We start from the raw sequence: 26468 nt of genomic DNA on the forward strand, positions 1-26468 counted from the left end.
TTCATTCCCAGTGAGTGCCAGTTTCTGATTCTAAATAACAAAGACAAAATGCGAGGGGGGAATGGAACGAGTCAAGAAGGCACGTGGGCTGCCACAGTCTAGTTTGGCCAAAGGGCCGGTTCTGAGATTTCCTCAGCTTGGAGCAGGCAGAGGAGCGAGGAGGAGGGAACAGAGGGATTCCTCACAAAGTTGTTGACTCTCTCTCTCTCTTTTGTACAAACAGGAGAAGATCAAAGAACTGGGAGAGAGGCCACCAGAGAGGTAATGTCATGTCAAGGGCAGGGGGTGAGGGAGGGGTTTGAACAGGAGGACAGGGTGTGTAGGGGTTACAGAGACAGAGAGTGGGTGAGGGAGGGGTTTGAACAGAAGGATGGGGAGTGTAGGTGTTACAGAGATAGGGAGGGGGTGAGGGAGGGGTTTGAACAGGAGGACGGGGAGTGTAGGGGGTTACAGAGATAGAGTGGGTGAGGGAGGGGTTTGAACAGGAGGATGGGGAGTGTAGTGGTTACAGAGATAGAGAGGGGTTTGAACAGGAGGACAGGGAGTGTGGGGGTTACAGAGATAGGGAGAAGGGGGAGGGGTTTGAACAGGAGGACAGGGAGTGTAGGGGTTACAGAGATAGGGAGAAGGGGGAGGGGTTTGAACAGGAGGACAGGGAGTGTGGGGGTTACAGAGATAGGGAGAAGGGGGAGGGGTTTGAACAGGAGTACGGGTGTGTAGGGGTTACAGAGATAGAGAGTGGGTGAGGGAGGGGTTTGAACAGGAGGATGGGGAGTGTGGGGGTTACAGATAGAGAGTGGGTGAGGGAGGGGTTTGAACAGGAGGACAGGGAGTGTAGGGGTTACAGAGATAGGGAGGGGTTTGAACAGGAGGACAGAGAGTGTGGGGGTTACAGAGATAGGGAGAAAGGGGGAGCGGTTTGAACAGGAGGACGAGGAGCGTAGCTGTTAGAGATATGGAGGGGGTGGGGGGTTACAGAGATAGAGAGTGGGTGAGGGAGGGGTTTGAACAGGAGGATGGGGAGTGTGGGGGTTACAGATAGAGAGTGGGTGAGGGAGGGGTTTGAACAGGAGGATGGGGTGTGTAGGGGTTACAGAGATAGGGAGGGGTTTGAACAGGAGGACAGAGAGTGTGGGGGTTACAGAGATAGGGAGGGGTTTGAACAGGAGGATGGGGAGTGTGGGGGTTACAGAGATAGGGAGGGGTTTGAACAGGAGGATGGGGAGTGTGGGGGTTACAGAGATAGGGAGAAGGGCGGAGGGGTTTGAACAGGAGGACAGAGAGTGTGGGGGTTACAGAGATAGGGAGTGGGTGAGGGAGGGGTTTGAACAGGAGAATGGGGTGTGTAGGGGTTACAGAGATAGCGAGGGGTTAGAACAGGAGGACAGGGAGTGTGGGGGTTACAGAGATAGGGAGAAGGGGGGAGGGGTTTGAACAGGAGGACAGGGAGTGTGGGGGTTACAGAGATAGGGAGTGGGTGAGGGAGGGGTTTGAACAGGAGGATGGGGTCTGTAGGGGTTACAGAGATAGGGAGGGGTTTGAACAGGAGGACAGAGAGTGTGGGGGTTACAGATAGAGAGTGGGTGAGGGACGGGTTTGAACAGGAGGATGGGGTCTGTAGGGGTTATAGAGATAGGGAGGGGTTTGAACAGGAGGACAGAGAGTGTGGGGGTTACAGAGATAGGGAGAAGGGGGGAGGGGTTCGAACAGGAGGACAGGGAGTGTAGGGGTTACAGAGACAGGGAGGGGTTTGAACAGGAGGACAGGGAGTGTAGGGGTTACAGAGATAGGGAGGGGTTTGAACAGGAGGACAGAGAGTGTGGGGGTTACAGAGATAGGGAGAAGGGGGGAGGGGTTCGAACAGGAGGACAGGGAGTGTAGGGGTTACAGAGACAGGGAGGGGTTTGAACAGGAGGACAGGGAGTGTAGGGGTTACAGAGATAGGGAGGGGTTTGAACAGGAGGACAGGGAGTGTAGGGGTTACAGAGATAGGGAGGGGTTTGAACAGGAGGACAGGGAGTGTGGGGGTTACAGATAGGGAGGGGTTTGAACAGGAAGACAGGGAGTGTGGGGGTTACAGATAGGGAGGGGTTTGAACAGGAAGACAGGGAGTGTGGGGGTTACAGAGATAGGGAGGGGTTCGAACAGGAGGACAGGGAGTGTAGGGGTTACAGAGATAGGGAGGGGTTTAAACAGGAGGACAGGGAGTGTGGGGGTTACAGAGATAGGGAGGGGTTTGAACAGGAGGACAGGGAGTGTAGGGGTTACAGGGATAGGGAGGGGTTTAAACAGGAGTACAGGGAGTGTGGGGGTTACAGAGATAGGGAGGGGTTCGAACAGGAGGACAGGGAGTGTAGGGGTTACAGATAGGGAGGGGTTTAAACAGGAGGACAGGGAGTGTGGGGGTTACAGAGATAGGGAGGGGTTTGAACAGGAGGACAGGGAGTGTAGTGGCTACGGAGATAGGAGGGGTTTGAACAGGGAGTGTGGGGGTTACAGATAGGGAGGGGTTTGAACAGGAAGACAGGGAGTGTGGGGGTTACAGAGATAGGGAGGGGTTCGAACAGGAGGACAGGGAGTGTAGGGGTTACAGAGAGGGAGGGGTTCGAACAGGAGGACAGGGAGTGTGGGGGTTACAGAGATAGGGAGGGGGTGACGGAGGGTTTTGAACAGGAAGACAGGGAGTGTGGGGATTACAGAGAGAGAGTGGGTGAGGGAGGGGTTTGAACAGGAGGACGGGGAGTGTAGGGGTTACAGAGATAGGGAGGGGTTTGAACAGGAGGACGGGTGTGTAGGGATTACAGAGATAGAGAGTGGGTGAGGGAGGTGTTTGAACAGGAGGACAGGGAGTGTGGGTGTTACAGAGATAGGGAGGGGTTTGAACAGGAGGACAGGGAGTGTGGGGGTTACAGATAGAGAGTGGGTGAGGGAGGGGTTTGAACAGGAGGATGGGGAGTGTGGGGGTTACAGAGATAGGGAGGGGTTTGAACAGGAGGATGGGGAGTGTGGGGGTTACAGAGATAGGGAGGGGTTTGAACAGGAGGATGGGGAGTATGGGGGTTACAGAGGTAAGGAGGAGGCAAGAATTATTGCATTAACCTTTGACCCTCTCCCACCAGTCAGCCTCCGGAAGGTTCCGAGAAAGGGGCGGAGGCCATGACCCCTGACTTGCGACCCCTGATGTTCTGGATGGCCAATGCCGTGGAGCTCTTGAACTTTGCACAGCGGAAGGCAGCCGAGGTGGAGAGAGACGATGGTAGGAGAGTGCTTTCCTTCACTCACCTCTCCGGACACCCTCAGCATCCTGCTCCCTACAGCTGTCATCCTCCTTGCCTTGCCTACCCTTCAACTTCATCCCTCATCACTCCATCTTGCCACCTCTCCCTTATTCCTCCTTTATTCATCAAGCCTCTTGCCTCCCCACCTCTCCCCTCTCGCTCCCCCATGTGCACCTCTGGGGAAGTTCAACCCTCTCCTCCCTCAAAATCAGTGAAGGTGTGCCGGAGCAAGCTGCATGTCAGCTGCTGGAGTGGTGCCACAGCAACGACCTGGCACTCAACGCCAGCAAGACTGATCAGCTGCTGGAGTGGTGCCACAGCAACGACCTGGCACTCAACGCCAGCAAGACTGATCAGCTGCTGGAGTGGTGCCACAGCAACGACCTGGCACTCAACGCCAGCAAGACTGATCAGCTGCTGGAGTGGTGCCACAGCAACGACCTGGCACTCAACGCCAGCAAGACTGATCAGCTGCTGGAGTGGTGCCACAGCAACGACCTGGCACTCAACGCCAGCAAGACTGAAGAACTGGTTGTGGACTTCAGACGGGGTAAAATGAGGGAACACAGCTGTCCTTATTGAGGGATCATAAGTGGAGAGAGTGAGCAAATCCAAGTTCCTGGGTGTCAACAATATCTTTGAGAATCTAACCTAGACCCAACATATTGATACAGCTATAAACAAGGCGAGACAGTGGCTGTATTTCACTAGAAGTTTGAGGAGATTTGATATGTCACCAAAGACGTTCACAAATTTCTTCAGCTGGACCATGGAGAGCATCACCGTCTGGTCTGGTGGGACGGGGAAAGGCTCCAATCCAAAGGATCGAAAGAAGCTGCATGTCAGCTCCTTCATGGGCACTGGCCTGCCCAGGATCCAGGACATCTTCAAGGAGCGATGCCTCAAAAAGGCAAAAAGGCAGCTTCACCCCCTCAGCCGACAGTCCTTGCTACTGTGAGGGAGGAGATGAGGAGCCTGAAGGCTCACACTCAGTGACTCAGAAACTTTCTTCCCCTCTACCATCCAGTTTCTGGACACAGGAACACACCTCAGTACTTCTTTATTTTTACTTTTTATTACTGAGTGTAGTTCAGTTGTTCTCTCAGTGATGTTAAGCCTGATTGATCCCGCACCTCCCCACAGATTTCTGGGATGACCCGTCGGACTCTCAGGACCTGGAGTCGTGTGAAGAAGCCATGTTGCTGCTGGACGAGGTCATTATGTACACCTTCCAGCAGTGTGTGTACTATGTCACTAAGGTCAGTGCACACCCATCAGCACCTGGTCCACCTCATCCTGTACACATTACATCATCATCCCCATGCGTACTACATCATCCTGCCTATCGCATCATCGTCGTGTGTACTACATGATCACCGTGTGTATTACATCATCACTGTGTACAGCATCATCACCGTGTGTACAGCATCATCGCCGTGTGTATTACATCATCACATGTGTTCTACATCATCGCCATGTGTACTACATCATCACCATGTGTATTACATCATCATCGTCTGTATTACATCATCGCATGTGTTCTACATCATCACATGTGTATTACATCATCACCATGTGTATTACATCATCATCATGTGTATTACATCATCGCAGGTGTTCTACATCATCACATGTGTATTACATCATCGCCATGTGTATTACATCATCATCGCATGTGTTCTACATCATTGCATGTGTTCTACATCATCGTCATTTGTACTACATCATCACCATGTGTATTACATCATCATCGTGTGTACTACATGATCACCGTGTGTATTACATCATCACTGTGTGTACAGCATCATCGCTGTGTGTATGACATCATCACGTGTTCTACATCATCGCCATGTGTATTACATCATCACTGTGTACAGCATCATCATCATCTGTATTACATCATCACTGTGTGTACAGCATCATCGCCGTGTGTATTACGTCGTCCCCATGTGTATGACATCATCACATGTGTTCTTCATCTTCACCGTGTGCGTTACATCATCATATGTGTTCTACATTGTCACTGTGTGTACTACATCATCACAGTGTGTATTACATCATCACCATGTGTATTACATCATCGCTGTGTGTACTACATCATCGCCGTGTGTATTACATCATCGCCATGTGTATTACATCATCACTGTGTACAGCATCATCACCATCTGTATTACATCATCACTGTCTGTACAGCATCATTGCCGTGTGTATTACATCATTGTGTGTACTACATCATCACCATGTGTACTACATCATCACCATGTGTATTACATCATCACCATGTGTACTACATCATCACCGTGTGTACTACATCATCACCATGTGTACTACATCATCACCATGTGTACTACATCATCACCGTGTGTACTACATCATCGCCATTTGATAATACCATCATCTGTGCGTACTGCGTCATCTCCACATGTACCATTTCATCATTCTATTCTGTGTATCACCAGTCTGTGTAGACTAATGTCAGCATGTCATTATCACGATCATGCCAGAAGTACAAGTGTTACATTGCTGACTGTGTGTGTGTGTTACCTCAGGATTACGTGCATTACATCGCTGACACCATTTGTGTATCACCTTACAAGTCTGTGTCAGCTGTCAGATCATCGATGGCGATTACCTCATCAGGGCACTGTTACACTGACATCAATCTGTCCCTCCTCCTTCTGACTCCCTTCCCCTTCACCACCCTCTCCCATCCATCCCTCCCCACTCTCCTCTCCATTCTTCTCACACCCCACCTCCCCTAGTCCCTCTCCTACTCTCCCCTCCTCCCTCTGTCCACCTCGATCTCTTTGCTCTCCCCTTCGTACCTCCTTCGCACTCTCCCGTCCCTCTCCCTCCCACTGTCCTGTCTACCCCGCTCTCCCCGTCCCCCAGGGTCTGTACTCGGTGCTGCCAGCGCTACTGGATACGAACCCCTTTGCGGGGGCCGCCGAGGGGGCACCGCATGCACCGGCAGGCGTGGCCCGGGTGCTGTCGCTGTTCAGCCGCACCCTGGCGCTCGCCCGGCGCTCCCTCCTGCACGCAGAGCTCCGTGACCAGATGTTTGGCTACCTGTTCTTCTTCTGCAACACCTCTCTGCTCAACACCCTCATGGAGAGAGGTGAGGGCCAGGACGGCTGGGAGAGGGAGGAGGGAAGCAGGACAATTTGAAGATTCTTTCCGGATTCTGTGGGGATTAGCAAGGACTACATTGGGAATTAAACAGATTCTGCAAAGATGCAGTTCAATTTGGATTTTGTTGGGAATTCTGCTGGATTTCAACAGGGGTTCTGTTGGGAATTCTACTGGGTTTCAATTTGGATTTTGTTGGGAACTCTATTGGGTTTCAACAGGTGTTTTGTTGGGAATTCTACTGGGTTTCAACAGGGGTTCTGTTGGGAATTCTATTGGGTTTCAACAGGGGTTCTGTTGGGAATTCTATTGGGTTTCAACAAGGGTTCTGTTGGGAACTCTACTGGGTTTCAATAGGGGTTTTGTTGGGAATTCTATTGGGTTTCAACAGGGGTTCTGTTGGGAATTCTATTGGGTTTCAACAGGGGTTCTGTTGGGAATTCTATTGGGTTTCAACAGGGGTTCTGTTGGGAATTCTACTGGGTTTCAATAGGGGTTTTGTTGGGAATTCTATTGGGTTTCAACAGGGGTTCTGTTGGGAATTCTATTGGGTTTCAACAGGGGTTCTGTTGGGAATTCTATTGGGTTTCAACAGGGGTTCTGTTGGGAATTCTATTGGGTTTCAACAGGTGTTTTGTTGGGAATTCTATTGGGTTTCAACAGGTGTTTTGTTGGGAATTCTATTGGGTTTCAACAGGGGTTCTGTTGGGAATTCTATTGGGTTTCAACAGGGGTTCTGTTGGGAATTCTATTGGGTTTCAACAGGGGTTCTGTTGGGAATTCTACTGGGTTTCAACAGGGGTTCTGTTGGGAATTCTATTGGGTTTCAACAGGGGTTCTGTTGGGAATTCTATTGGGTTTCAACAGGGGTTCTGTTGGGAATTCTATTGGGTTTCAACAGGGGTTCTGTTGGGAATTCTATTGGGTTTCAACAGGGGTTCTGTTGGGAATTCTATTGGGTTTCAACAGGGGTTCTGTTGGGAATTCTATTGGGTTTCAACAGGGGTTCTGTTGGGAATTCTATTGGGTTTCAACAGGGGTTCTGTTGGGGATTCTACTGGGTTTCAACAGGGGTTCTGTTGGGAATTCTATTGGGTTTCAACAGGGGTTCTGTTGGGAATTCTACTGGGTTTCAACAGGGGTTCTGTTGGGAATTCTATTGGGTTTCAACAGGGGTTCTGTTGGGAATTCTACTGAGATTCAAAAAGGGATTCTGTTGAGAAATTGCTGGGGTCCAATAGGATTTCTGTTGAGAATTCTGAAGAGGTTCAATAAAGATTCTACGGGGAATTCAATAGGAAAATAGTTGGGAATTCTGCGGGAGTTCCCATGTTAATGATGATTCTGGGCCTCATTCCCAGTGTCCGGCAGGTGTCCTGACCTCTGCTCCCTCCCACAGGAGAGATCGGTCCCTTCTACCAGTGGACTCGGGCTGTGCAGATTCGAACCAACCTGGACCTGGTGCTGGACTGGCTGCAGGCGGCCGGGCTCGGGGAAATCGCTGGGCGCTACTTTCAAAAACTCTCAGCCACTGTCAATCTACTGTGCGTGCCCAAGACCAGCTTGTTACAGGTGAGAGATGGGAGGAGGGGAGAGAGAGGAGGAAGAGGGAGGGCGTGAAAGTGAGGGGGAGAGAAGGGGAGAAAGTAAGATAGAGGAGGGAGTGAGGAGGAGAGCACTGAGGAGAGGTTGGAGTAGGGGTGGTGGGGGAGAAAGGAGGGTAGAGAGAGGGGGAGAGTGGGGATGAAAGTGGGAGGGAGGGAGAAAGAGAGAAGGTGAGAGGGAGAGGGAAGGGGAGAGAGAAGGAAGAGAGACGGGGGTGAGAAGGGGACGTGGTGGTGTAGCCAACGTGAGAAGGGCTTGGTGAAGAGTGAGGGGTCGTATGCAGTGACAGACAGCTTGTGACCCCTCCCCTTTCCACAGATGAGCTGGGACTCACTCCGGCAAGACCATTCAGCCCTGAGTCCAGCACAATTACATCACCTCCTCAATAACTACCAACTGGGACCATCCCGAACTAAACCACCAGCCTGGGAGCCCCCCACTGCTGCTGTGGAGGAGCTGGAAAAAGGTACCGGAAAGAGAAGGAGGGAGGGTGGGAAAATGGAAGAGGAGAAGAGAATGTCAGTGGTAGGGAGGGGGGAGAGGAGGGGAAGGAGGAGAGGGAAGGAGGGAGGAGAAGAGGAGAAGGAGGGAGGGGAAGGGGAGAGGGAGGGAGGGAGAAGGGGAAGGGGAGAGGGAGGGAGGGGAAGGGGAGAGGGAGGGGGGGAGGAGAAGAGGAGAAGGAGGGAGAAGAGGAGAAGGAGGGAGGGGAAGGGGAGAGGGAGGGAGGGAGAAGGGGAAGGGGAGAGGGAGGGAGGGGAAGGGGAGAGGGAGGGAGGGAGAAGGGGGAGAGGAGGGAGGGGAAGGGGAGAGGGAGGGAGAAGGGGAAGGGGAGAGGGAGGGAGAAGGGAAGGGGAGAGGAGGGAGAAGGGGAAGGGGAGAGGGAAGGACGAAAAGGGGGAGAGGAAAGGACAGGAAGGGGGAGAGGGAGGGAGAAGAAAGGGGAAAGGGAGGAAGGGGAGAGGGAAGGGGAGAGGGAAGGGGAGGGAAAGGGAGGAAAGGAAGGGTGAGAAGGAAGGAGAGGAGAGGGAGGGAATGGAGGTGGAGTGGGAAGGGAAGGGTAGGTGGGAAGGGAGGGAGAAGAGAGGAGAATGTCGGTTGTTGAGAGGGCGAGAGAGGAGGAAAGGCAGAAAGAGGGAAAAAGAAAGGAGGGTGGGAGAAAGAGGGAGTAATGTAGGGAGGGGAGAGAAGGAGGGTGACCCTCTCCCAATTATTCCCTCCCTCTCCCCTCTTCCTCCATCCTCTTACCCCTTCTCAGGCCCTCCTTCCAAACACTTCTCCCTCACTGCAGTAACCAGGCGTTCAACACCCTCACTCCCCTTCCTCAGTGTGTACAGCACAACTCTAACCACTGTCTGACTCTCTCTCCCCCTCCCTTCCCACCTCCCCCCTCTCCCTCTCCCCACCTCTCCACCTGGACAGGCGACATCTTCGAAAGTTTTACCGAGCACCCGCCCCTCATCCTGCCGTCCTCGGGCTTTCGTCTCTCCCTGTCAGAGCCACTGCCCAGCGACGATCTTCATCGGCAACTCCAGCACCTCCGTACCTTCCTGTGGAAGCGGGCCAAGGAGACCCTCCCCGCCAACCAACGGCCCCCCTTCTGAGGGAGCACCCTCTCTTCTCCCTTGTCCCCATCCACCACCCCACGACTCCCACCGCGCAGGTCCATCTGGGCAACTTTCTGATCCCGGCGAGGCAGGGGGAAGATCTGGGGCGACTCTGCCCCTCCCTGACTGAGTGAAAGAGATCCCTTCCCCCACTCTGATTGTTAACGTGTGAGTTCTATCTCCCACCATGTCTGTGACAGGGGACCTCCTCTTCATAGCCCACCGTAGGTAGTCTCTCACACTCTCATTGTGTGTGTGTGTGTGCAAATGTATATATGAGTGAGTGTGTGCCTGTGTGTGAGTGTGTGTCTGTGAGTGTGTATGTCAGTGTGTGTGAGTGTATGTGTGCCTGTATGTGAGTGTGTGCATGGGCGTCTTTCTGTCTGTGTGTGAGTGTGTGTGTCTATATCAGCATGTCTGTGTGTGTGCATATGTGTATATGAATGAGTGAGTGTGTGTGTGTTTGAGTGTGTGGGTGTATGTGTCTGTGAGTGTGTGTGGCTGTGTGTGCTTGAATGTGTGTGGGGGTGTTTCTGTCTGTGTGTGTGCCAGCGTCAGTGTGCATCTGTGTGTGTGTTTGTGTCTGTGTGTGTGAGTGTGACTGCGTGTGTTTATGCGTGTGTGAGTGTGACTGTGGGGTGTGTATGCATGTGTATATGAATGAGTGTGTGTGTCTGTCTCGGAATGTGAGAGAGACTGTGAGAGGTATGTATGACTGGCTCTCTCTCTCTCACACACACACACACACACACACACACACACACACGCACACACACACTCACACACACACACACACACACACACACTCACACACACACACACAAACTCACACACACACACACACTCACACACACACACACACTCACACACACACACACACACGCACACACACACTCACACTCACACACACACACACACGCACACACACACACTCACACTCACACACACACACACACAAACTCACACACACACACACTCACACACACACACACACTCACACACACACACACACACGCACACACACACACACACGCACACACACACACTCACACTCACACACACACACTCACACACACACACTCACACACACACACACGCACACACACGCACACACACACACACTCACACTCACTCACACACACTCAAACACACATACTCAAACACTCACAGACACACACACACACTCACAGACACACACACTCACAGACACACTCACAGACACACACACACTCACACTCACAGACACACAAACACACTCACAAACACACTCACAGACACACACACACTCACACTCACAGACACACACACACACACACACACACTCACACTCACTCACACACACTCAAACACACATACTCAAACACTCACAGACACACACACACACTCACAGACACACACACTCACAGACACACTCACACTCACAGACACAGACACACACACACTCACAGACACACACACACTCACACACACACACTCACAGACACACTCACAGACACACACACACACACACACTCACAGACACACACACACACACTCACAGACACACAAACACACTCACACTCACAGACACACACACACTCACACACACACACTCACACACACACACTCACAGACACACACACACTCACACACACACACTCACAGACACACAAACACACTCACACTCACAGACACACACACACTCACACACACACACTCACACACACACACACACTCACAGACACACAAACACACTCACACTCACAGACACACACACACTCACACACACACACTCACACACACACACTCACAGACACACTCACAAACACACAGACACTCACACTCACAGACACACAAACACACTCACAGACACACAGACTCTCTCTCTCACCACCAGAGGCCCTTCCTCCCCACTCCCAAACCCCCTCCAGTTGCACAGCCTTCCCCGGACACCCCCCCCCCCCACCAGAACCAGGGGAATGGGGAGAATCCACAGTGTGTTCACATTCTGGCAATGCCTCGTGAGCGAGCCTTTGTACCCCAGAACGTGCTCCCTCCTCCTGGGCACACCAGGCCTTGGCAGGGCAAGGCAGAGCGTGGGCTGGAAACGCTGGCACTGAGGGCGCGGCCGAGGAAGAAAGCCGGTGGATTTGGAGACTCACAGAGACGTAGAATGTGAAACAACAGAATATCGAAGAGTACAGGAGCAGGCCCTTCATTAAATAAGCAACCAAATGGCCAACTCAACTAATCCTTTCTGCCTACTTAATGTCCATATCCTGCCATTTCCCTGCCATTCACGTGCCTGTCCAACGGTCTCTAATGTGTTTGACTCTACCACCACCCCAAGCTGCCCCACACATCCCATTTGAATTTACCCCCCCCCCACACCTTAAATGTATGCCCTCTGGTTTTAGAGATCTCCACCCTGGGGAGAAGAGATACAGGCTGCCTATATGTACATTTGTCAGAGGCTGATATATTCTTAATTAGTCGGTGCACAGAGGGACACGGAGAGGGAAAATGGACCAGCCATGATGGAAAAGGCGGAGCAGACTCAATGGGCAAAATGGCCGCAATTTGCTCCTGGATCTTATGGTCCACTCTGTCTGTGCCTCTCATCATCATCTTACAAACCTCCGTCAGCTCTCCCCTCAGCCTCTGTCACTCCAGGGAAAGCAACCCTCTCCTTACAGATCATGCCCTCGAATCCAGGCAGCATCCTGGCAAACCTCTTCTGCCCCCTCTCCAAAACCCCCCTCACATCCCATAACGGGGAGACTGGAACTGCACCCAGCCCTCTGAGTGGGGTCTGATCAGAGTTTTAAACGGCTGCAATGTGACTTCCTGACTGGTGTATGCCTCCCTTATCGCCCTGTCTTCTTGTGGGCTTGGATCCCTCTGTCCTGTCCCGTTACATTTCACCCCCCAAAGCGCAATACCACGCACTCGTCTGGAGTGCAAGGATACCAAACTTGTGTCTTATAATAGGAAGATTGATCGCAAGTGAAGCAGCCTTCTCATTAAATTCACAGAAGCCCAGTCTGCATTCTCAATAAAGGCTTATGACATGCAGTGGTCAATGTCTTTCTGTCTCAAAAGCATGATGAAAGGAGAGTGGTATGTGAGTGGTATTTAAATAGCTGAGGAGGGCTTGAGACACCCCATCCCTCGAAAAACAGCAAGCAAATGCGGGGTACAATCCTGATGAGGCAAGCGGGAGATGTCCTTGAGAGTGGTGAGAGGGACTAGGATAGACAGGAGGGGTAGAGTGGTTTTCATGGGCGTTAGACAGGGGAAGATGGAGATGGGAGGTGGAACGGGAGGGATGGTTGATGGGAGTTGTACGTGTGAGTCCTGAGGTGATGGGAGTGAGGAGGAGAGAAAATCAATTAAAGACAGACACACAACCAAAATGACAAGCGTTGCTGAGCAATTTATATGAAAAAGTGTAATGTTCGCCAAGGTACCACACAGTAGGCTTATTCAGAAAGTCAGAAGGCACGGGATCCAGGGACGTTTGGATTGGCTTGCCTGCAGAAAGCAGAGGGTCATGGTGGAGGGAGTACATTCAGATTGGAGGGTTGTGACCAGTGGTGTCCCACAAGGATCTGATCTGGGACCTCTATTTTTTGTGATTTTTATTAACGACCTGGATGTGGGGGTAGAAGGGTGGGTTGGCAAGTTTGCAGATGACACAGAGGCTGGTGGTGTTGTGGATAGTGTAGAGGATTGTCGAAGATTGCAGAGACACATTGATAGGATGCAGGAGTGGGCTGAGAAGTGGCCGATGGAGTTCAACCTGGAGAAGTGTGAGGTGGTACACTTTGGAAGGACAAACTCCAAGGCAGAGTACAAAGTAAATGGTAGGATACTTGGTAGTGTGGAGGAGCAGAGGGATCTGGGGGTACATGTCCACAGATCCCTGAAAGTTGCCTCACAGGTAGATAGGGTAGTTAAGAAAGCTTATGGGGTGTTTGCGTTCATAAGTGGAGGGATAGAGTTTAAGAGATGTGATGAAATGATGCAGCTCTATAAAACTCTGGTTAGGCCACACTTGGAGTATTGTGTCCAGTTCTGGTTGCCTCAGTATAGGAGGGATATGGAAGCTTTGGAAAGGGTACAGAGGAGATTTACCAGGTTGCTGCCTGGTTTAGAGAGTATAGATTATGATCAGAGATTAAGGGAGCTAGGACTTTACTCTCTGGAGAGAAGGAGGATGAGAGGAGACATGATATTATGAGGAATAGACAGAGTGGACAGCCAGCGCCTCTTCCCCAGGGCACCACTGCTCAGTACAAGAGGACATGGCTTTAAGGTAAGGGGAGGGAAGTTCAAGGGGGATATTAGAGGAAGGTTTTTCACTCAGAGAGTGGTTGGTGCGTGGAACGCACTGCCTGAGACAGTGGTGGAGGCAGATACACCAGTGAAGTTTAAGAGACTACTAGACAGGTATATGGAGGAATTTAAGGTGGGGGGGTTTAAGGGTCGGCACAACATTGTGGGCCGAATGGCCTATGCTGTGCTGTATTGTTCTTTGCTCTTATGTTTAACTGCTCCAACCAGTCCTGCCGAAATGAGAGTAATGCAGGAGCATTTGGAACCAAAAACTTTGCTGGTTGCAGGAGCTTCAGGCTCCGTAAGGAGGGGAGTCCACTTCACCATTACGGCTGAATTGAAGCAATTGTCAGTTTGGTTATGGGCTTAATGATCCACTCAGAGGTCACTCAGTTTGTGGAATCTTACAAGGAAGCATTCAAAACTGACCCCTAACTGAAGCACAACTCATGTTTAAAACGAACAGTTGCAATCTCTGTATCAATGGAAACATCCGACAGACGTGATTGAGTTGCTGTCAGAAATTAATAAAACTGAACAGAAATCAGCTTGGCCAAACAAATTGTATTAATGTTGTGGCAGGAGCTCACATCCACCAGACCAATGCATGTTTAATGCAGAAAATGCTACAAAGTAGGACACATACAAAGAGCACGTCGGGCAGACAAAAGAAACTGACTGCACAGGGAAGAGAAGAAGATAAAAACTCAAGCTGCAGTTTCCGGAAGAGTCTCATCTGCTGTTGGTGACAAATCTGATGAAGATTCGGAACAAGAAGGCAGCAGGAGAGATTTTCAGTGGGAAGACATTTTGAGTTCTCGGGGGAAGAGAGGGGCCGAACGGCGGGCAGCGTTGGGAGCAGGCAGTGGAGCGCGAACAGTTTAAAAGAGAAGGCAGCCATATCCAGCGGGCAGCGGAGTGAGAGGGCTTTGGCTCCACAGGCTTCGGCGGTAACGGGACGAGGCGAGGCAGTTGTTGATTGCAAAAGGAGGTAGTATGTGTGTGAGGCCGGTTTTCTGTGGTCGGTGTCAGATGTGGGAGTCCTGGAGTCTCCCGGCATCCCGGACGGCCACATCGGCACCCGGTGCATCGAGATGCAACTCCTAAGGGACCGTGTTAGGGAACCGGAGCTGCAGCTCGACAACCTTCGTCTGGTCAGGGAGAGTGAGGAGGTGATAGAGAGTAGTTACAGGCAGGTGGTCACTCCGGGGCCACGGGAGACAGAGAAATGGGTCACAGTCAGGAGAGGGAAGGGGAAGAGTCAGGTACTAGAGAGTATCTTTGAGGCTGTCCCCCTTGACAATCAGTACTCCTGTTTGAGGACTGTTGGGGCGGGACAGCCTACCTGGGGGAAGCGACAGTGTCCGTGCCTCCAACACAGAGTCTGGCCCTGTGGCTCAGAAGGGTAGGGAAAGGAAGAGGAAGGCAGTAGTGATAGGGGACTCGATAGTCAGGGGTTCAGACAGGCGATTCTGTGGACGCAGGAAAGAAACTCGGATGGTAGTTTGCCTGCCAGGTGCCAGGGTCCGGGATGTTTCTGATCACGTCCAAGATATCCTGCAGTGGGAAGGAGAACAGCCAGAGGTCGTGGTACATATTGGTGCCAATGGCATAGGCAGGAAAAGGGAAGAGGTCCTGAAAGAAGACGACAGGGAGTTAGGAAGGAAGTTGAAAAGCAGGACCTCAAAGGTTACTAATTAAAAGATTACGATCTCGGGATTACTGCCTGTGCCACGCGACAGTGAGAATAGGAATAGAATGAGGTGGAGGATAAATGCGTAGCTGAGGGATTGGAGCAGGGGGCAGGGATTCAGATTTCTGGATCATTGAGACCTCGTTAGCCAGTTAAAGGGGTTGAAATGTGTCTATTTCAATGCTAGGAGTATTAGGAACAAGGAGGATGAATTTAAGAGCGTGGATCAGTACGTGGAACTACGATGTTGTGGCCGTTACTGAAACCTGGTAGGAGGAAGGGCAGGATTGGATGATGCAGGTCCCCGGGTTCAGGTGTTTTAAAAGGAATAGGATGGGAGGTAGGAAAGGGGGGGAGTGGCATTGCTGGTCAGGGATAGTATCACGGCTATAGAAGGGGAGGATGCTGCAGAAGGAGTGTCCACGGAGTCAGTCTCGGTGGAAGTCAGAAATAGGAATCACTGTGCTGGGAGTAGTCTATAGGCCCCCATATAGCTCTCAGGACACCGAGGAGCAGGTAAGCAGGCAGATTGTAGAATGGTGCAGGAAATACAGGGTAGTAGTCATGGGTGATTTCAACTTCCCTCATATTGACTGGCACCTCCTGAGTGCGAGGGGGATAGACGGGGCTGAATTTGTCAGGTGTGTTCAAGAAGGATTCCTGACACAGTGAGTGGACCGGCCAACGAGAGGAGAGGCTATACTGGATCAAGTTCTGGGTAATGAACCTGGTCAGGTGACAGACCTCTTGGTGGGGGAGCATTTTGGTGAGAGTGACCACAACTCCCGTAGCTTCAGCATAGCTATGGAAAGGGATAAAATCAGACGAAATTGTCACGAATAGGGGGGAAGGGTGCTGGGAGACGACCCACAAACAGGACACAAACACATCTTTCTTAGGTTCAATAAAATAGTGCTTATTACTCACTACACAGAAGATCGGGAAATCAAGGACAAAGAGGAACAAGAACTTTGGACTAGGGGACTAGGGACTTGGATCACTGCGGACCTGGGACTTGGAAACAGGGAAATGGGATTGCCGCAGCCATGACTTGGAATCAAGGGATATGGGATCACGGCAGGAACTGGGTATTGATAGCAGATAATCAGCGATGATCTCAAAATGGCAGTGCAGGCTCAAAGGGCCGAATGGTCTACTTCTACACCTATTGTCTATTGTCTATTGACATAGACAATCACGGCCCTTGGACTTGGACATTGGCAACATGGACAGTCGCAGCCCTTGGACTTGGACATTGGGAACATGGACAGTCACGGCCCTAGGACTTGGACATTGGGAACATGGACAGTCGCGGCCCTTGGACTTGGACAGTGGGAACACGGACAGTCGCGGCCCTTGGACTTGGACAGTGGTAACACTGACAGTCGCGGCCCTTGGACTTGGTCATTGGGAACACGGACAGTCGTGGCCCTTGGACTTGGACAGTGGGAACACGGACAGTCCCGGCCCTTGGACTTGGACAGTGGGAACACGGACAGTCGCGGCCCTTGGACTTGGACAGTGGGAACACGGACAGTCGAGGCCCTTGGACTTGGACATTGGGAACACGGACAGTCGCGGCCCTTGGACTTGGACAATGGGAACACGGACAGTCCCGGCCCTTGGACTTGGACAGTGGGAACACGGACAGTCCCGGCCCTTGGACTTGGACATTGTGAACATGGACAGTCGTGGCCCTTGGACTTGGACATTGGGAACATGGACAGTCGTGGCCCTTGGACTTGGACAGTGGGAACATGGACAGTCGTGGCCCTTGGACTTGGACAGTGGGAACACGGACAGTCACGGCCCTTGGACTTGGACATTGGGAAAACGGACAGTCGCGGCCCTTGGACGTGGACAGTGGGAACACGGACAGTCGTGGCACTTGGACTTGGACAGTGGGAACATGGACAGTCGTGGCCCTTGGACGTGAACATTGGGAACACGGACAGTCGTGGCCCTTGGACTTGGACAGTGGGAACACGGACAGTCGCGGCCCTTGGAATTGGACAGTGGGAACATGGACAGTCCCGGCCCTTGGACTTGGACAGTGGGAACACGGACAGTCGTGGCCCTTGGACGTGAACATTGGGAACACGGACAGTCGTGGCCCTTGGACTTGGACAGCGGGAACATGGACAGTCGCGGCCCTTGGACTTGGACAGCGGGAACATGGACAGTCGCGGCCCTTGGACTTGGACAGCGGGAACATGGACAGTCGCGGCCCTTGGACTTGGACAGCGGGAACATGGACAGTCGCGGCCCTTGGACTTGGACAGTGGGAACATGGACAGTCGTGGCCCATGGACTTGGACAGTGGGAACACGGACAGTCGCAGAGCTTGGACCTGGACCGTGGGAACACGGACAGACGTGGCCCTTGGACTTGTACAGTGGGAACACGGACAGTCGTGGCACTTGGACTTGGACAGTGGGAACACGGACAGTCGTGGCCCTTGGACTTGGACATTGGGAACATGGACAGTCCCGGACCTTGGACATGGACATTGGGAACACGGACAGTCGTGGCCCTTGGACTTGGACAGTGGGAACACGGACAGTCGTGGCACTTGGACTTGGACAGAGGGAACATGGACAGTCACGGCCCTAGGACTTGGACATTGGGAACATGGACTGTCCGGGCCCTTGGACTTGGACATTGGGAACATGGACAGTCCCGGCCCTTGGACTTGGACAGTGGGAACACGGACAGTCCCGGCCCTTGGACTTGGACAGTGGGAACCTGGACAGTCACGGCCCTTGGACTTGGACATTGGGATCACGGACAGTCCCGGCCCTTGGACTTGGACAGTGGGAACCTGGACAGTCCCGGCCCTTGGACTTGGACAGGGGGAACACGGACAGTCGCGGCCCTTGGATTTGGACAGTGGGAACATGGACAGTCACGGCCCTTGGACTTGGACATTGGGAACATGGACAGTCGTGGCCCTTGGACTTGGACAGTGGGAACATGGACAGTCCCGGCCCTTGGACTCGGACAGTGGGAACATGGACAGTCCCGGACCTTGGACTTGGACATTGGGAACACGGACAGTCGCGGCCCTTGGACTTGGACATTGGGAACATGGACAGTCACGGCCCTTGGACTCGGACAGTGGGAACATGGACAGTCCCGGACCTTGGACTTGGACAGTGGGAACATGGACAGTCACGGCCCTTGGACTTGGACAGTGGGAACCTGGACAGTCGCGGCCCTTGGACTTGGACAGTGGGAACATGGACAGTCACGGCCCTTGGACTTGGACAGTGGGAACCTGGACAGTCGCGGCCCTTGGACTTGGACAGTGGGAACACGGACAGTCGCGGCCCTTGTACTTGGACAGTGGGAACATGGACAGTCTCGGCCCTTGGACTTGGACAGTGGGAACACGGACAGTCGTGGCCCTTGGACTTGGACATTGGGAACCTGGACAGTCACGGCCCTTGGACTTGGACAGTGGGAACACGGACAGTCGCGGCCCTTGGACTCGGACAGTAGGAACATGGACTGTCCCGGCCCTTGGACTTGGACATTGGGAACACGGACAGTCCCGGCCCTTGGACTCGGACAGAGGGAACATGGACAGTCCCGGCCCTTGGACTTGGACATTGGGAACACGGACAGTCCTGGCCCTTGGACTTGGACATTGGGAACATGGACAGTCCCGGCCCTTGGACTTGGACAGTGGGAACATGGACAGTCCCGGCCATTGGACATGGACAGTGGGAACACGGACAGTCCCGGCCCTTGGACTTGGACATTTGGAACATGGACAGTCCCGGCCCTTGGACTTGGACAGTGGGAACACGGACAGTCGTGGCCCTTGGACTTGGACATTGGGAACACGGACAGTCCCGGCCCTTGGACTTGGACAGTGGGAACACGGACAGTCGTGGCCCTTGGACTTGGACATTGGGAACACGGACAGTCCCGGCCATTGGACTTGGTCATTGGGAACACGGACAGTCGCGGCCCTTGGACTTGGACAGTGGGAACACGGACAGTCGCGGCCCTTGGACTTGGACAGTGGGAACACGGACAGTCCCGGCCCTTGGACTTGGACATTGGGAACACGGACAGTCGCGGCCCTTGGACTTGGACAGTGGGAACACGGACAGTCCCGGCCCTTGGACTTGGACATTGGGAACATGGACAGTCGCGGCCCGTGGACATTGGGAACATGGACAGTCGCGGCCCTTGGACTTGGACAGTGGGAACATGGACAGTCGCGGCCCTTGGACATTGGGAACACGGACAGTCGCGGCCCTTGGACTTGGACAGTGGGAACATGGACAGACCCGGCCCTTGGACATTGGGAACATGGACAGTCGCGGCCCTTGGACTTGGACAGTGGGAACACGGACAGTCGCGGCCCTTGGACATTGGGAACATGGACAGTCCCGGCCCTTGGACTTGGACAGTGGGAACACGGACAGTCGCGGCCCTTGGACTTGGACAGTGGGAACACGGACAGTCGCGGCCCTTGGACATTGGGAACACGGACAGTCGCGGCCCTTGGACATTGGGAACATGGACAGTCCCGGACCTTGGACTTGGACAGTGGGAACCTGGACAGTCCCGGACCTTGGACTTGGACAGTGGGAACATGGACAGTCGCGGCCCTTGGACATTGGGAACATGGACAGTCGCGGCCCTTGGACTTGGACAGTGGGAACACGGACAGTCGCGGCCCTTGGACATTGGGAACATGGACAGTCGCGGCCCTTGGACATTGGGAACATGGACAGTCGCGGCCCTTGGACATTGGGAACATGGACAGTCGCGGCCCTTGGACATTGGGAACATGGACAGTCCCGGCCCTTGGACATTGGGAACATGGACAGTCGCGGCCCTTGGACTTGGACAGTGGGAACACGGACAGTCGCAGCCCTTGGACATTGGGAACATGGACAGTCGCGGCCCTTGGACATTGGGAACATGGACAGTCCCGGCCCTTGGACTTGGACAGTGGGAACATGGACAGTCGTGGCCCTTGGACTTGGACAGTGGGAACACGGACAGTCACGGCCCTTGGACTTGGACATTGGGAACACGGACAGTCGCGGCCCTTGGACGTGGACAGTGGGAACACGGACAGTCGTGGCACTTGGACTTGGACATTGGGAACATGGACAGTCGCGGCCCTTGGACATTGGGAACATGGACAGTCCCGGCCCTTGGACTTGGACAGTGGGAACATGGACAGTCGTGGCCCTTGGACTTGGACAGTGGGAACACGGACAGTCACGGCCCTTGGACTTGGACATTGGGAACACGGACAGTCGCGGCCCTTGGACGTGGACAGTGGGAACACGGACAGTCGTGGCACTTGGACTTGGACATTGGGAACATGGACAGTCCCTGCCCTTGGACTTGGACATTGGGAACATGGACAGTCGCGGCCCTTGTACTTGGACATTGGGAACACGGACAGTCGCGGCCCTTGGACATTGGGAACATGGACAGTCGCGGCCCTTCGACTTGGACAGTGGGAACCTGGACAGTCGCGGCCCTTGGACTTGGACAGTGGGAACATGGACAGTCGCGGCCCTTGGACTTGGACAGTGGGAACATGGACAGTCGCGGCCCTTGGACTCGGACATTGGGAACATGGACTGTCCGGGCCCTTGGACTTGGACAGTGGGAACATGGACAGTCCCGGCCCTTGGACTTGGACAGTGGGAACATGGACTGTCCGGGCCCTTGGACTTGGACAGTGGGAACATGGACAGTCCCGGCCCTTGGACTTGGACAGTGGGAACACGGACAGTCGCGGCCCTTGGACTTGGACAGTGGGAACACGGACAGTCGCGGCCCTTGGACTTGGACAGTGGGAACACGGACAGTCGCGGCCCTTGGACTTGGACAGTGGGAACATGGACAGTCGCGGCCCTTGGACTTGGACAGTGGGAACATGGACAGTCCCGGCCCTTGGACTTGGACAGTGGGAACACGGACAGTCGCGGCCCTTGGACTTGGACAGTGGGAACATGGACAGTCGCGGCCCTTGGACTTGGACAGGGGGAACACGGACAGTTACGGCCCTAGGACTTGGACAGTGGGAACATGGACAGTCCCGGCCCTTGGACTTGGACATTGGGAACATGGACAGTCCCGGCCCTTGGACTTGGACATTGGGAACATGGACAGTCCCGGCCCTTGGACTTGGACATTGGGAACACGGACAGTCGCGGCCCTTGGACTTGGACAGTGGGAACACTGACAGTCGCGGCCCTTGGACTTGGTCATTGGGAACACGGACAGTCGTGGCCCTTGGACTTGGACAGTGGGAACACGGACAGTCCCGGCCCTTGGACTTGGACAGTGGGAACACGGACAGTCGCGGCCCTTGGACTTGGACAGTGGGAACACGGACAGTCGAGGCCCTTGGACTTGGACATTGGGAACACGGACAGTCGCGGCCCTTGGACTTGGACATTGGGAACATGGACAGTCGTGGCCCTTGGACTTGGACATTGGGAACATGGACAGTCGTGGCCCTTGGACTTGGACAGTGGGAACATGGACAGTCGTGGCCCTTGGACTTGGACAGTGGGAACACGGACAGTCACGGCCCTTGGACTTGGACATTGGGAACACGGACAGTCGCGGCCCTTGGACGTGGACAGTGGGAACACGGACAGTCGTGGCACTTGGACTTGGACAGTGGGAACATGGACAGTCGTGGCCCTTGGACGTGAACATTGGGATCACGGACAGTCGTGGCCCTTGGACTTGGACAGTGGGAACACGGACAGTCGCGGCCCTTGGAATTGGACAGTGGGAACATGGACAGTCCCGGCCCTTGGACTTGGACAGTGGGAACACGGACAGTCGTGGCCCTTGGACGTGAACATTGGGAACACGGACAGTCGTGGCCCTTGGACTTGGACAGCGGGAACATGGACAGTCGCGGCCCTTGGACTTGGACAGCGGGAACATGGACAGTCGCGGCCCTTGGACTTGGACAGCGGGAACATGGACAGTCGCGGCCCTTGGACTTGGACAGCGGGAACATGGACAGTCGCGGCCCTTGGACTTGGACAGTGGGAACATGGACAGTCGTGGCCCATGGACTTGGACAGTGGGAACACGGACAGTCGCAGAGCTTGGACCTGGACCGTGGGAACACGGACAGACGTGGCCCTTGGACTTGTACTGTGGGAACACGGACAGTCGTGGCACTTGGACTTGGACAGTGGGAACACGGACAGTCGCGGCCCTTGGACTTGGACAGTGGGAACACGGACAGTCGCGGCCCTTGGACATTGGGAACACGGACAGTCGCGGCCCTTGGACATTGGGAACATGGACAGTCCCGGACCTTGGACTTGGACAGTGGGAACCTGGACAGTCCCGGACCTTGGACTTGGACAGTGGGAACATGGACAGTCGCGGCCCTTGGACATTGGGAACATGGACAGTCGCGGCCCTTGGACTTGGACAGTGGGAACACGGACAGTCGCGGCCCTTGGACATTGGGAACATGGACAGTCGCGGCCCTTGGACATTGGGAACATGGACAGTCGCGGCCCTTGGACTTGGACAGTGGGAACACGGACAGTCGCGGCCCTTGGACTTGGACAGTGGGAACACGGACAGTCGCGGCCCTTGGACTTGGACAGTGGGAACACGGACAGTCGCGGCCCTTGGACTTGGACAGTGGGAACATGGACAGTCGCGGCCCTTGGACTTGGACAGTGGGAACATGGACAGTCCCGGCCCTTGGACTTGGACAGTGGGAACACGGACAGTCGCGGCCCTTGGACTTGGACAGTGGGAACATGGACAGTCGCGGCCCTTGGACTTGGACAGGGGGAACACGGACAGTTACGGCCCTAGGACTTGGACAGTGGGAACATGGACAGTCCCGGCCCTTGGACTTGGACATTGGGAACATGGACAGTCCCGGCCCTTGGACTTGGACATTGGGAACATGGACAGTCCCGGCCCTTGGACTTGGACATTGGGAACACGGACAGTCGCGGCCCTTGGACTTGGACAGTGGGAACACTGACAGTCGCGGCCCTTGGACTTGGTCATTGGGAACACGGACAGTCGTGGCCCTTGGACTTGGACAGTGGGAACACGGACAGTCCCGGCCCTTGGACTTGGACAGTGGGAACACGGACAGTCGCGGCCCTTGGACTTGGACAGTGGGAACACGGACAGTCGAGGCCCTTGGACTTGGACATTGGGAACACGGACAGTCGCGGCCCTTGGACTTGGACAGTGGGAACACGGACAGTCCCGGCCCTTGGACTTGGACATTGGGAACATGGACAGTCGTGGCCCTTGGACTTGGACATTGGGAACATGGACAGTCGTGGCCCTTGGACTTGGACAGTGGGAACATGGACAGTCGTGGCCCTTGGACTTGGACAGTGGGAACACGGACAGTCACGGCCCTTGGACTTGGACATTGGGAACACGGACAGTCGCGGCCCTTGGACGTGGACAGTGGGAACACGGACAGTCGTGGCACTTGGACTTGGACAGTGGGAACATGGACAGTCGTGGCCCTTGGACGTGAACATTGGGAACACGGACAGTCGTGGCCCTTGGACTTGGACAGTGGGAACACGGACAGTCGCGGCCCTTGGAATTGGACAGTGGGAACATGGACAGTCCCGGCCCTTGGACTTGGACAGTGGGAACACGGACAGTCGTGGCCCTTGGACGTGAACATTGGGAACACGGACAGTCGTGGCCCTTGGACTTGGACAGCGGGAACATGGACAGTCGCGGCCCTTGGACTTGGACAGCGGGAACATGGACAGTCGCGGCCCTTGGACTTGGACAGCGGGAACATGGACAGTCGCGGCCCTTGGACTTGGACAGCGGGAACATGGACAGTCGCGGCCCTTGGACTTGGACAGTGGGAACATGGACAGTCGTGGCCCATGGACTTGGACAGTGGGAACACGGACAGTCGCAGAGCTTGGACCTGGACCGTGGGAACACGGACAGACGTGGCCCTTGGACTTGTACTGTGGGAACACGGACAGTCGTGGCACTTGGACTTGGACAGTGGGAACACGGACAGTCGCGGCCCTTGGACTTGGACAGTGGGAACACGGACAGTCGCGGCCCTTGGACATTGGGAACACGGACAGTCGCGGCCCTTGGACATTGGGAACATGGACAGTCCCGGACCTTGGACTTGGACAGTGGGAACCTGGACAGTCCCGGACCTTGGACTTGGACAGTGGGAACATGGACAGTCGCGGCCCTTGGACATTGGGAACATGGACAGTCGCGGCCCTTGGACTTGGACAGTGGGAACACGGACAGTCGCGGCCCTTGGACATTGGGAACATGGACAGTCGCGGCCCTTGGACATTGGGAACATGGACAGTCGCGGCCCTTGGACTTGGACAGTGGGAACATGGACAGTCGCGGCCCTTGGACATTGGGAATTGGGAACACGGACAGTCGCGGCCCTTGGACATTGGGAACATGGACAGTCGCGGCCCTTGGACTTGGACATTGGGAACATGGACAGTCCCTGCCCTTGGACTTGGACATTGGGAACATGGACAGTCGCGGCCCTTGGACTTGGACATTGGGAACACGGACAGTCGCGGCCCTTGGACATTGGGAACATGGACAGTCGCGGCCCTTGGACTTGGACAGTGGGAACCTGGACAGTCGCGGCCCTTGGACTTGGACAGTGGGAACATGGACAGTCCCGGCCCTTGGACTTGGACAGTGGGAACATGGACAGTCGCGGCCCTTGGACTCGGACATTGGGAACATGGACTGTCCGGGCCCTTGGACTTGGACAGAGGGAACATGGACAGTCCCGGCCCTTGGACTTGGACAGTGGGAACATGGACTGTCCGGGCCCTTGGACTTGGACAGTGGGAACATGGACAGTCCCGGCCCTTGGACTTGGACAGTGGGAACACGGACAGTCGCGGCCCTTGGACTTGGACAGTGGGAACATGGACAGTCGCGGCCCTTGGACTTGGACAGTGGGAACACGGACAGTCGCGGCCCTTGGACTTGGACAGTGGGAACATGGACAGTCGCGGCCCTTGGACTTGGACAGGGGGAACACGGACAGTTACGGCCCTAGGACTTGGACAGTGGGAACATGGACAGTCCCGGCCCTTGGACTTGGACATTGGGAACATGGACAGTCCCGGCCCTTAGACTTGGACATTGGGAACATGGACAGTCCCGGCCCTTGGACTTGGACATTGGGAACACGGACAGTCGCGGCCCTTGGACTTGGACAGTGGGAACACTGACAGTCGCGGCCCTTGGACTTGGTCATTGGGAACACGGACAGTCGTGGCCCTTGGACTTGGACAGTGGGAACACGGACAGTCCCGGCCCTTGGACTTGGACAGTGGGAACACGGACAGTCGCGGCCCTTGGACTTGGACAGTGGGAACACGGACAGTCGAGGCCCTTGGACTTGGACATTGGGAACACGGACAGTCGCGGCCCTTGGACTTGGACAGTGGGAACACGGACAGTCCCGGCCCTTGGACTTGGACATTGGGAACATGGACAGTCGTGGCCCTTGGACTTGGACATTGGGAACATGGACAGTCGTGGCCCTTGGACTTGGACAGTGGGAACATGGACAGTCGTGGCCCTTGGACTTGGACAGTGGGAACACGGACAGTCACGGCCCTTGGACTTGGACATTGGGAACACGGACAGTCGCGGCCCTTGGACGTGGACAGTGGGAACACGGACAGTCGTGGCACTTGGACTTGGACAGTGGGAACATGGACAGTCGTGGCCCTTGGACGTGAACATTGGGAACACGGACAGTCGTGGCCCTTGGACTTGGACAGTGGGAACACGGACAGTCGCGGCCCT

The 26468-nt window shown here is 54.6% G+C and overlaps 1 protein-coding gene across 1 annotated transcript in view; it reads left to right on the forward strand.

Moving 5' to 3' along the window:
* LOC132386255 (ras-interacting protein 1-like) overlaps positions 1-10969 on the forward strand; it is a 29037-nt gene extending 18068 nt beyond the window's left edge. Inside the window, 7 exon segments of the mRNA XM_059958531.1 lie at positions 224-261; positions 3120-3256; positions 4422-4537; positions 6171-6396; positions 7807-7979; positions 8331-8478; positions 9432-10969. Of these exon segments, the coding sequence (XP_059814514.1) occupies positions 224-261; positions 3120-3256; positions 4422-4537; positions 6171-6396; positions 7807-7979; positions 8331-8478; positions 9432-9613 (1020 nt within the window). The 3' untranslated portion in view covers positions 9614-10969.
* Positions 10970-26468: the final 15499 nt, after the last annotated feature.

The sequence above is a fragment of the Hypanus sabinus genome, unplaced genomic scaffold (genome assembly GCF_030144855.1).
Source record: "Hypanus sabinus isolate sHypSab1 unplaced genomic scaffold, sHypSab1.hap1 scaffold_1073, whole genome shotgun sequence".
Classification (NCBI taxonomy): domain Eukaryota; kingdom Metazoa; phylum Chordata; class Chondrichthyes; order Myliobatiformes; family Dasyatidae; genus Hypanus; species Hypanus sabinus.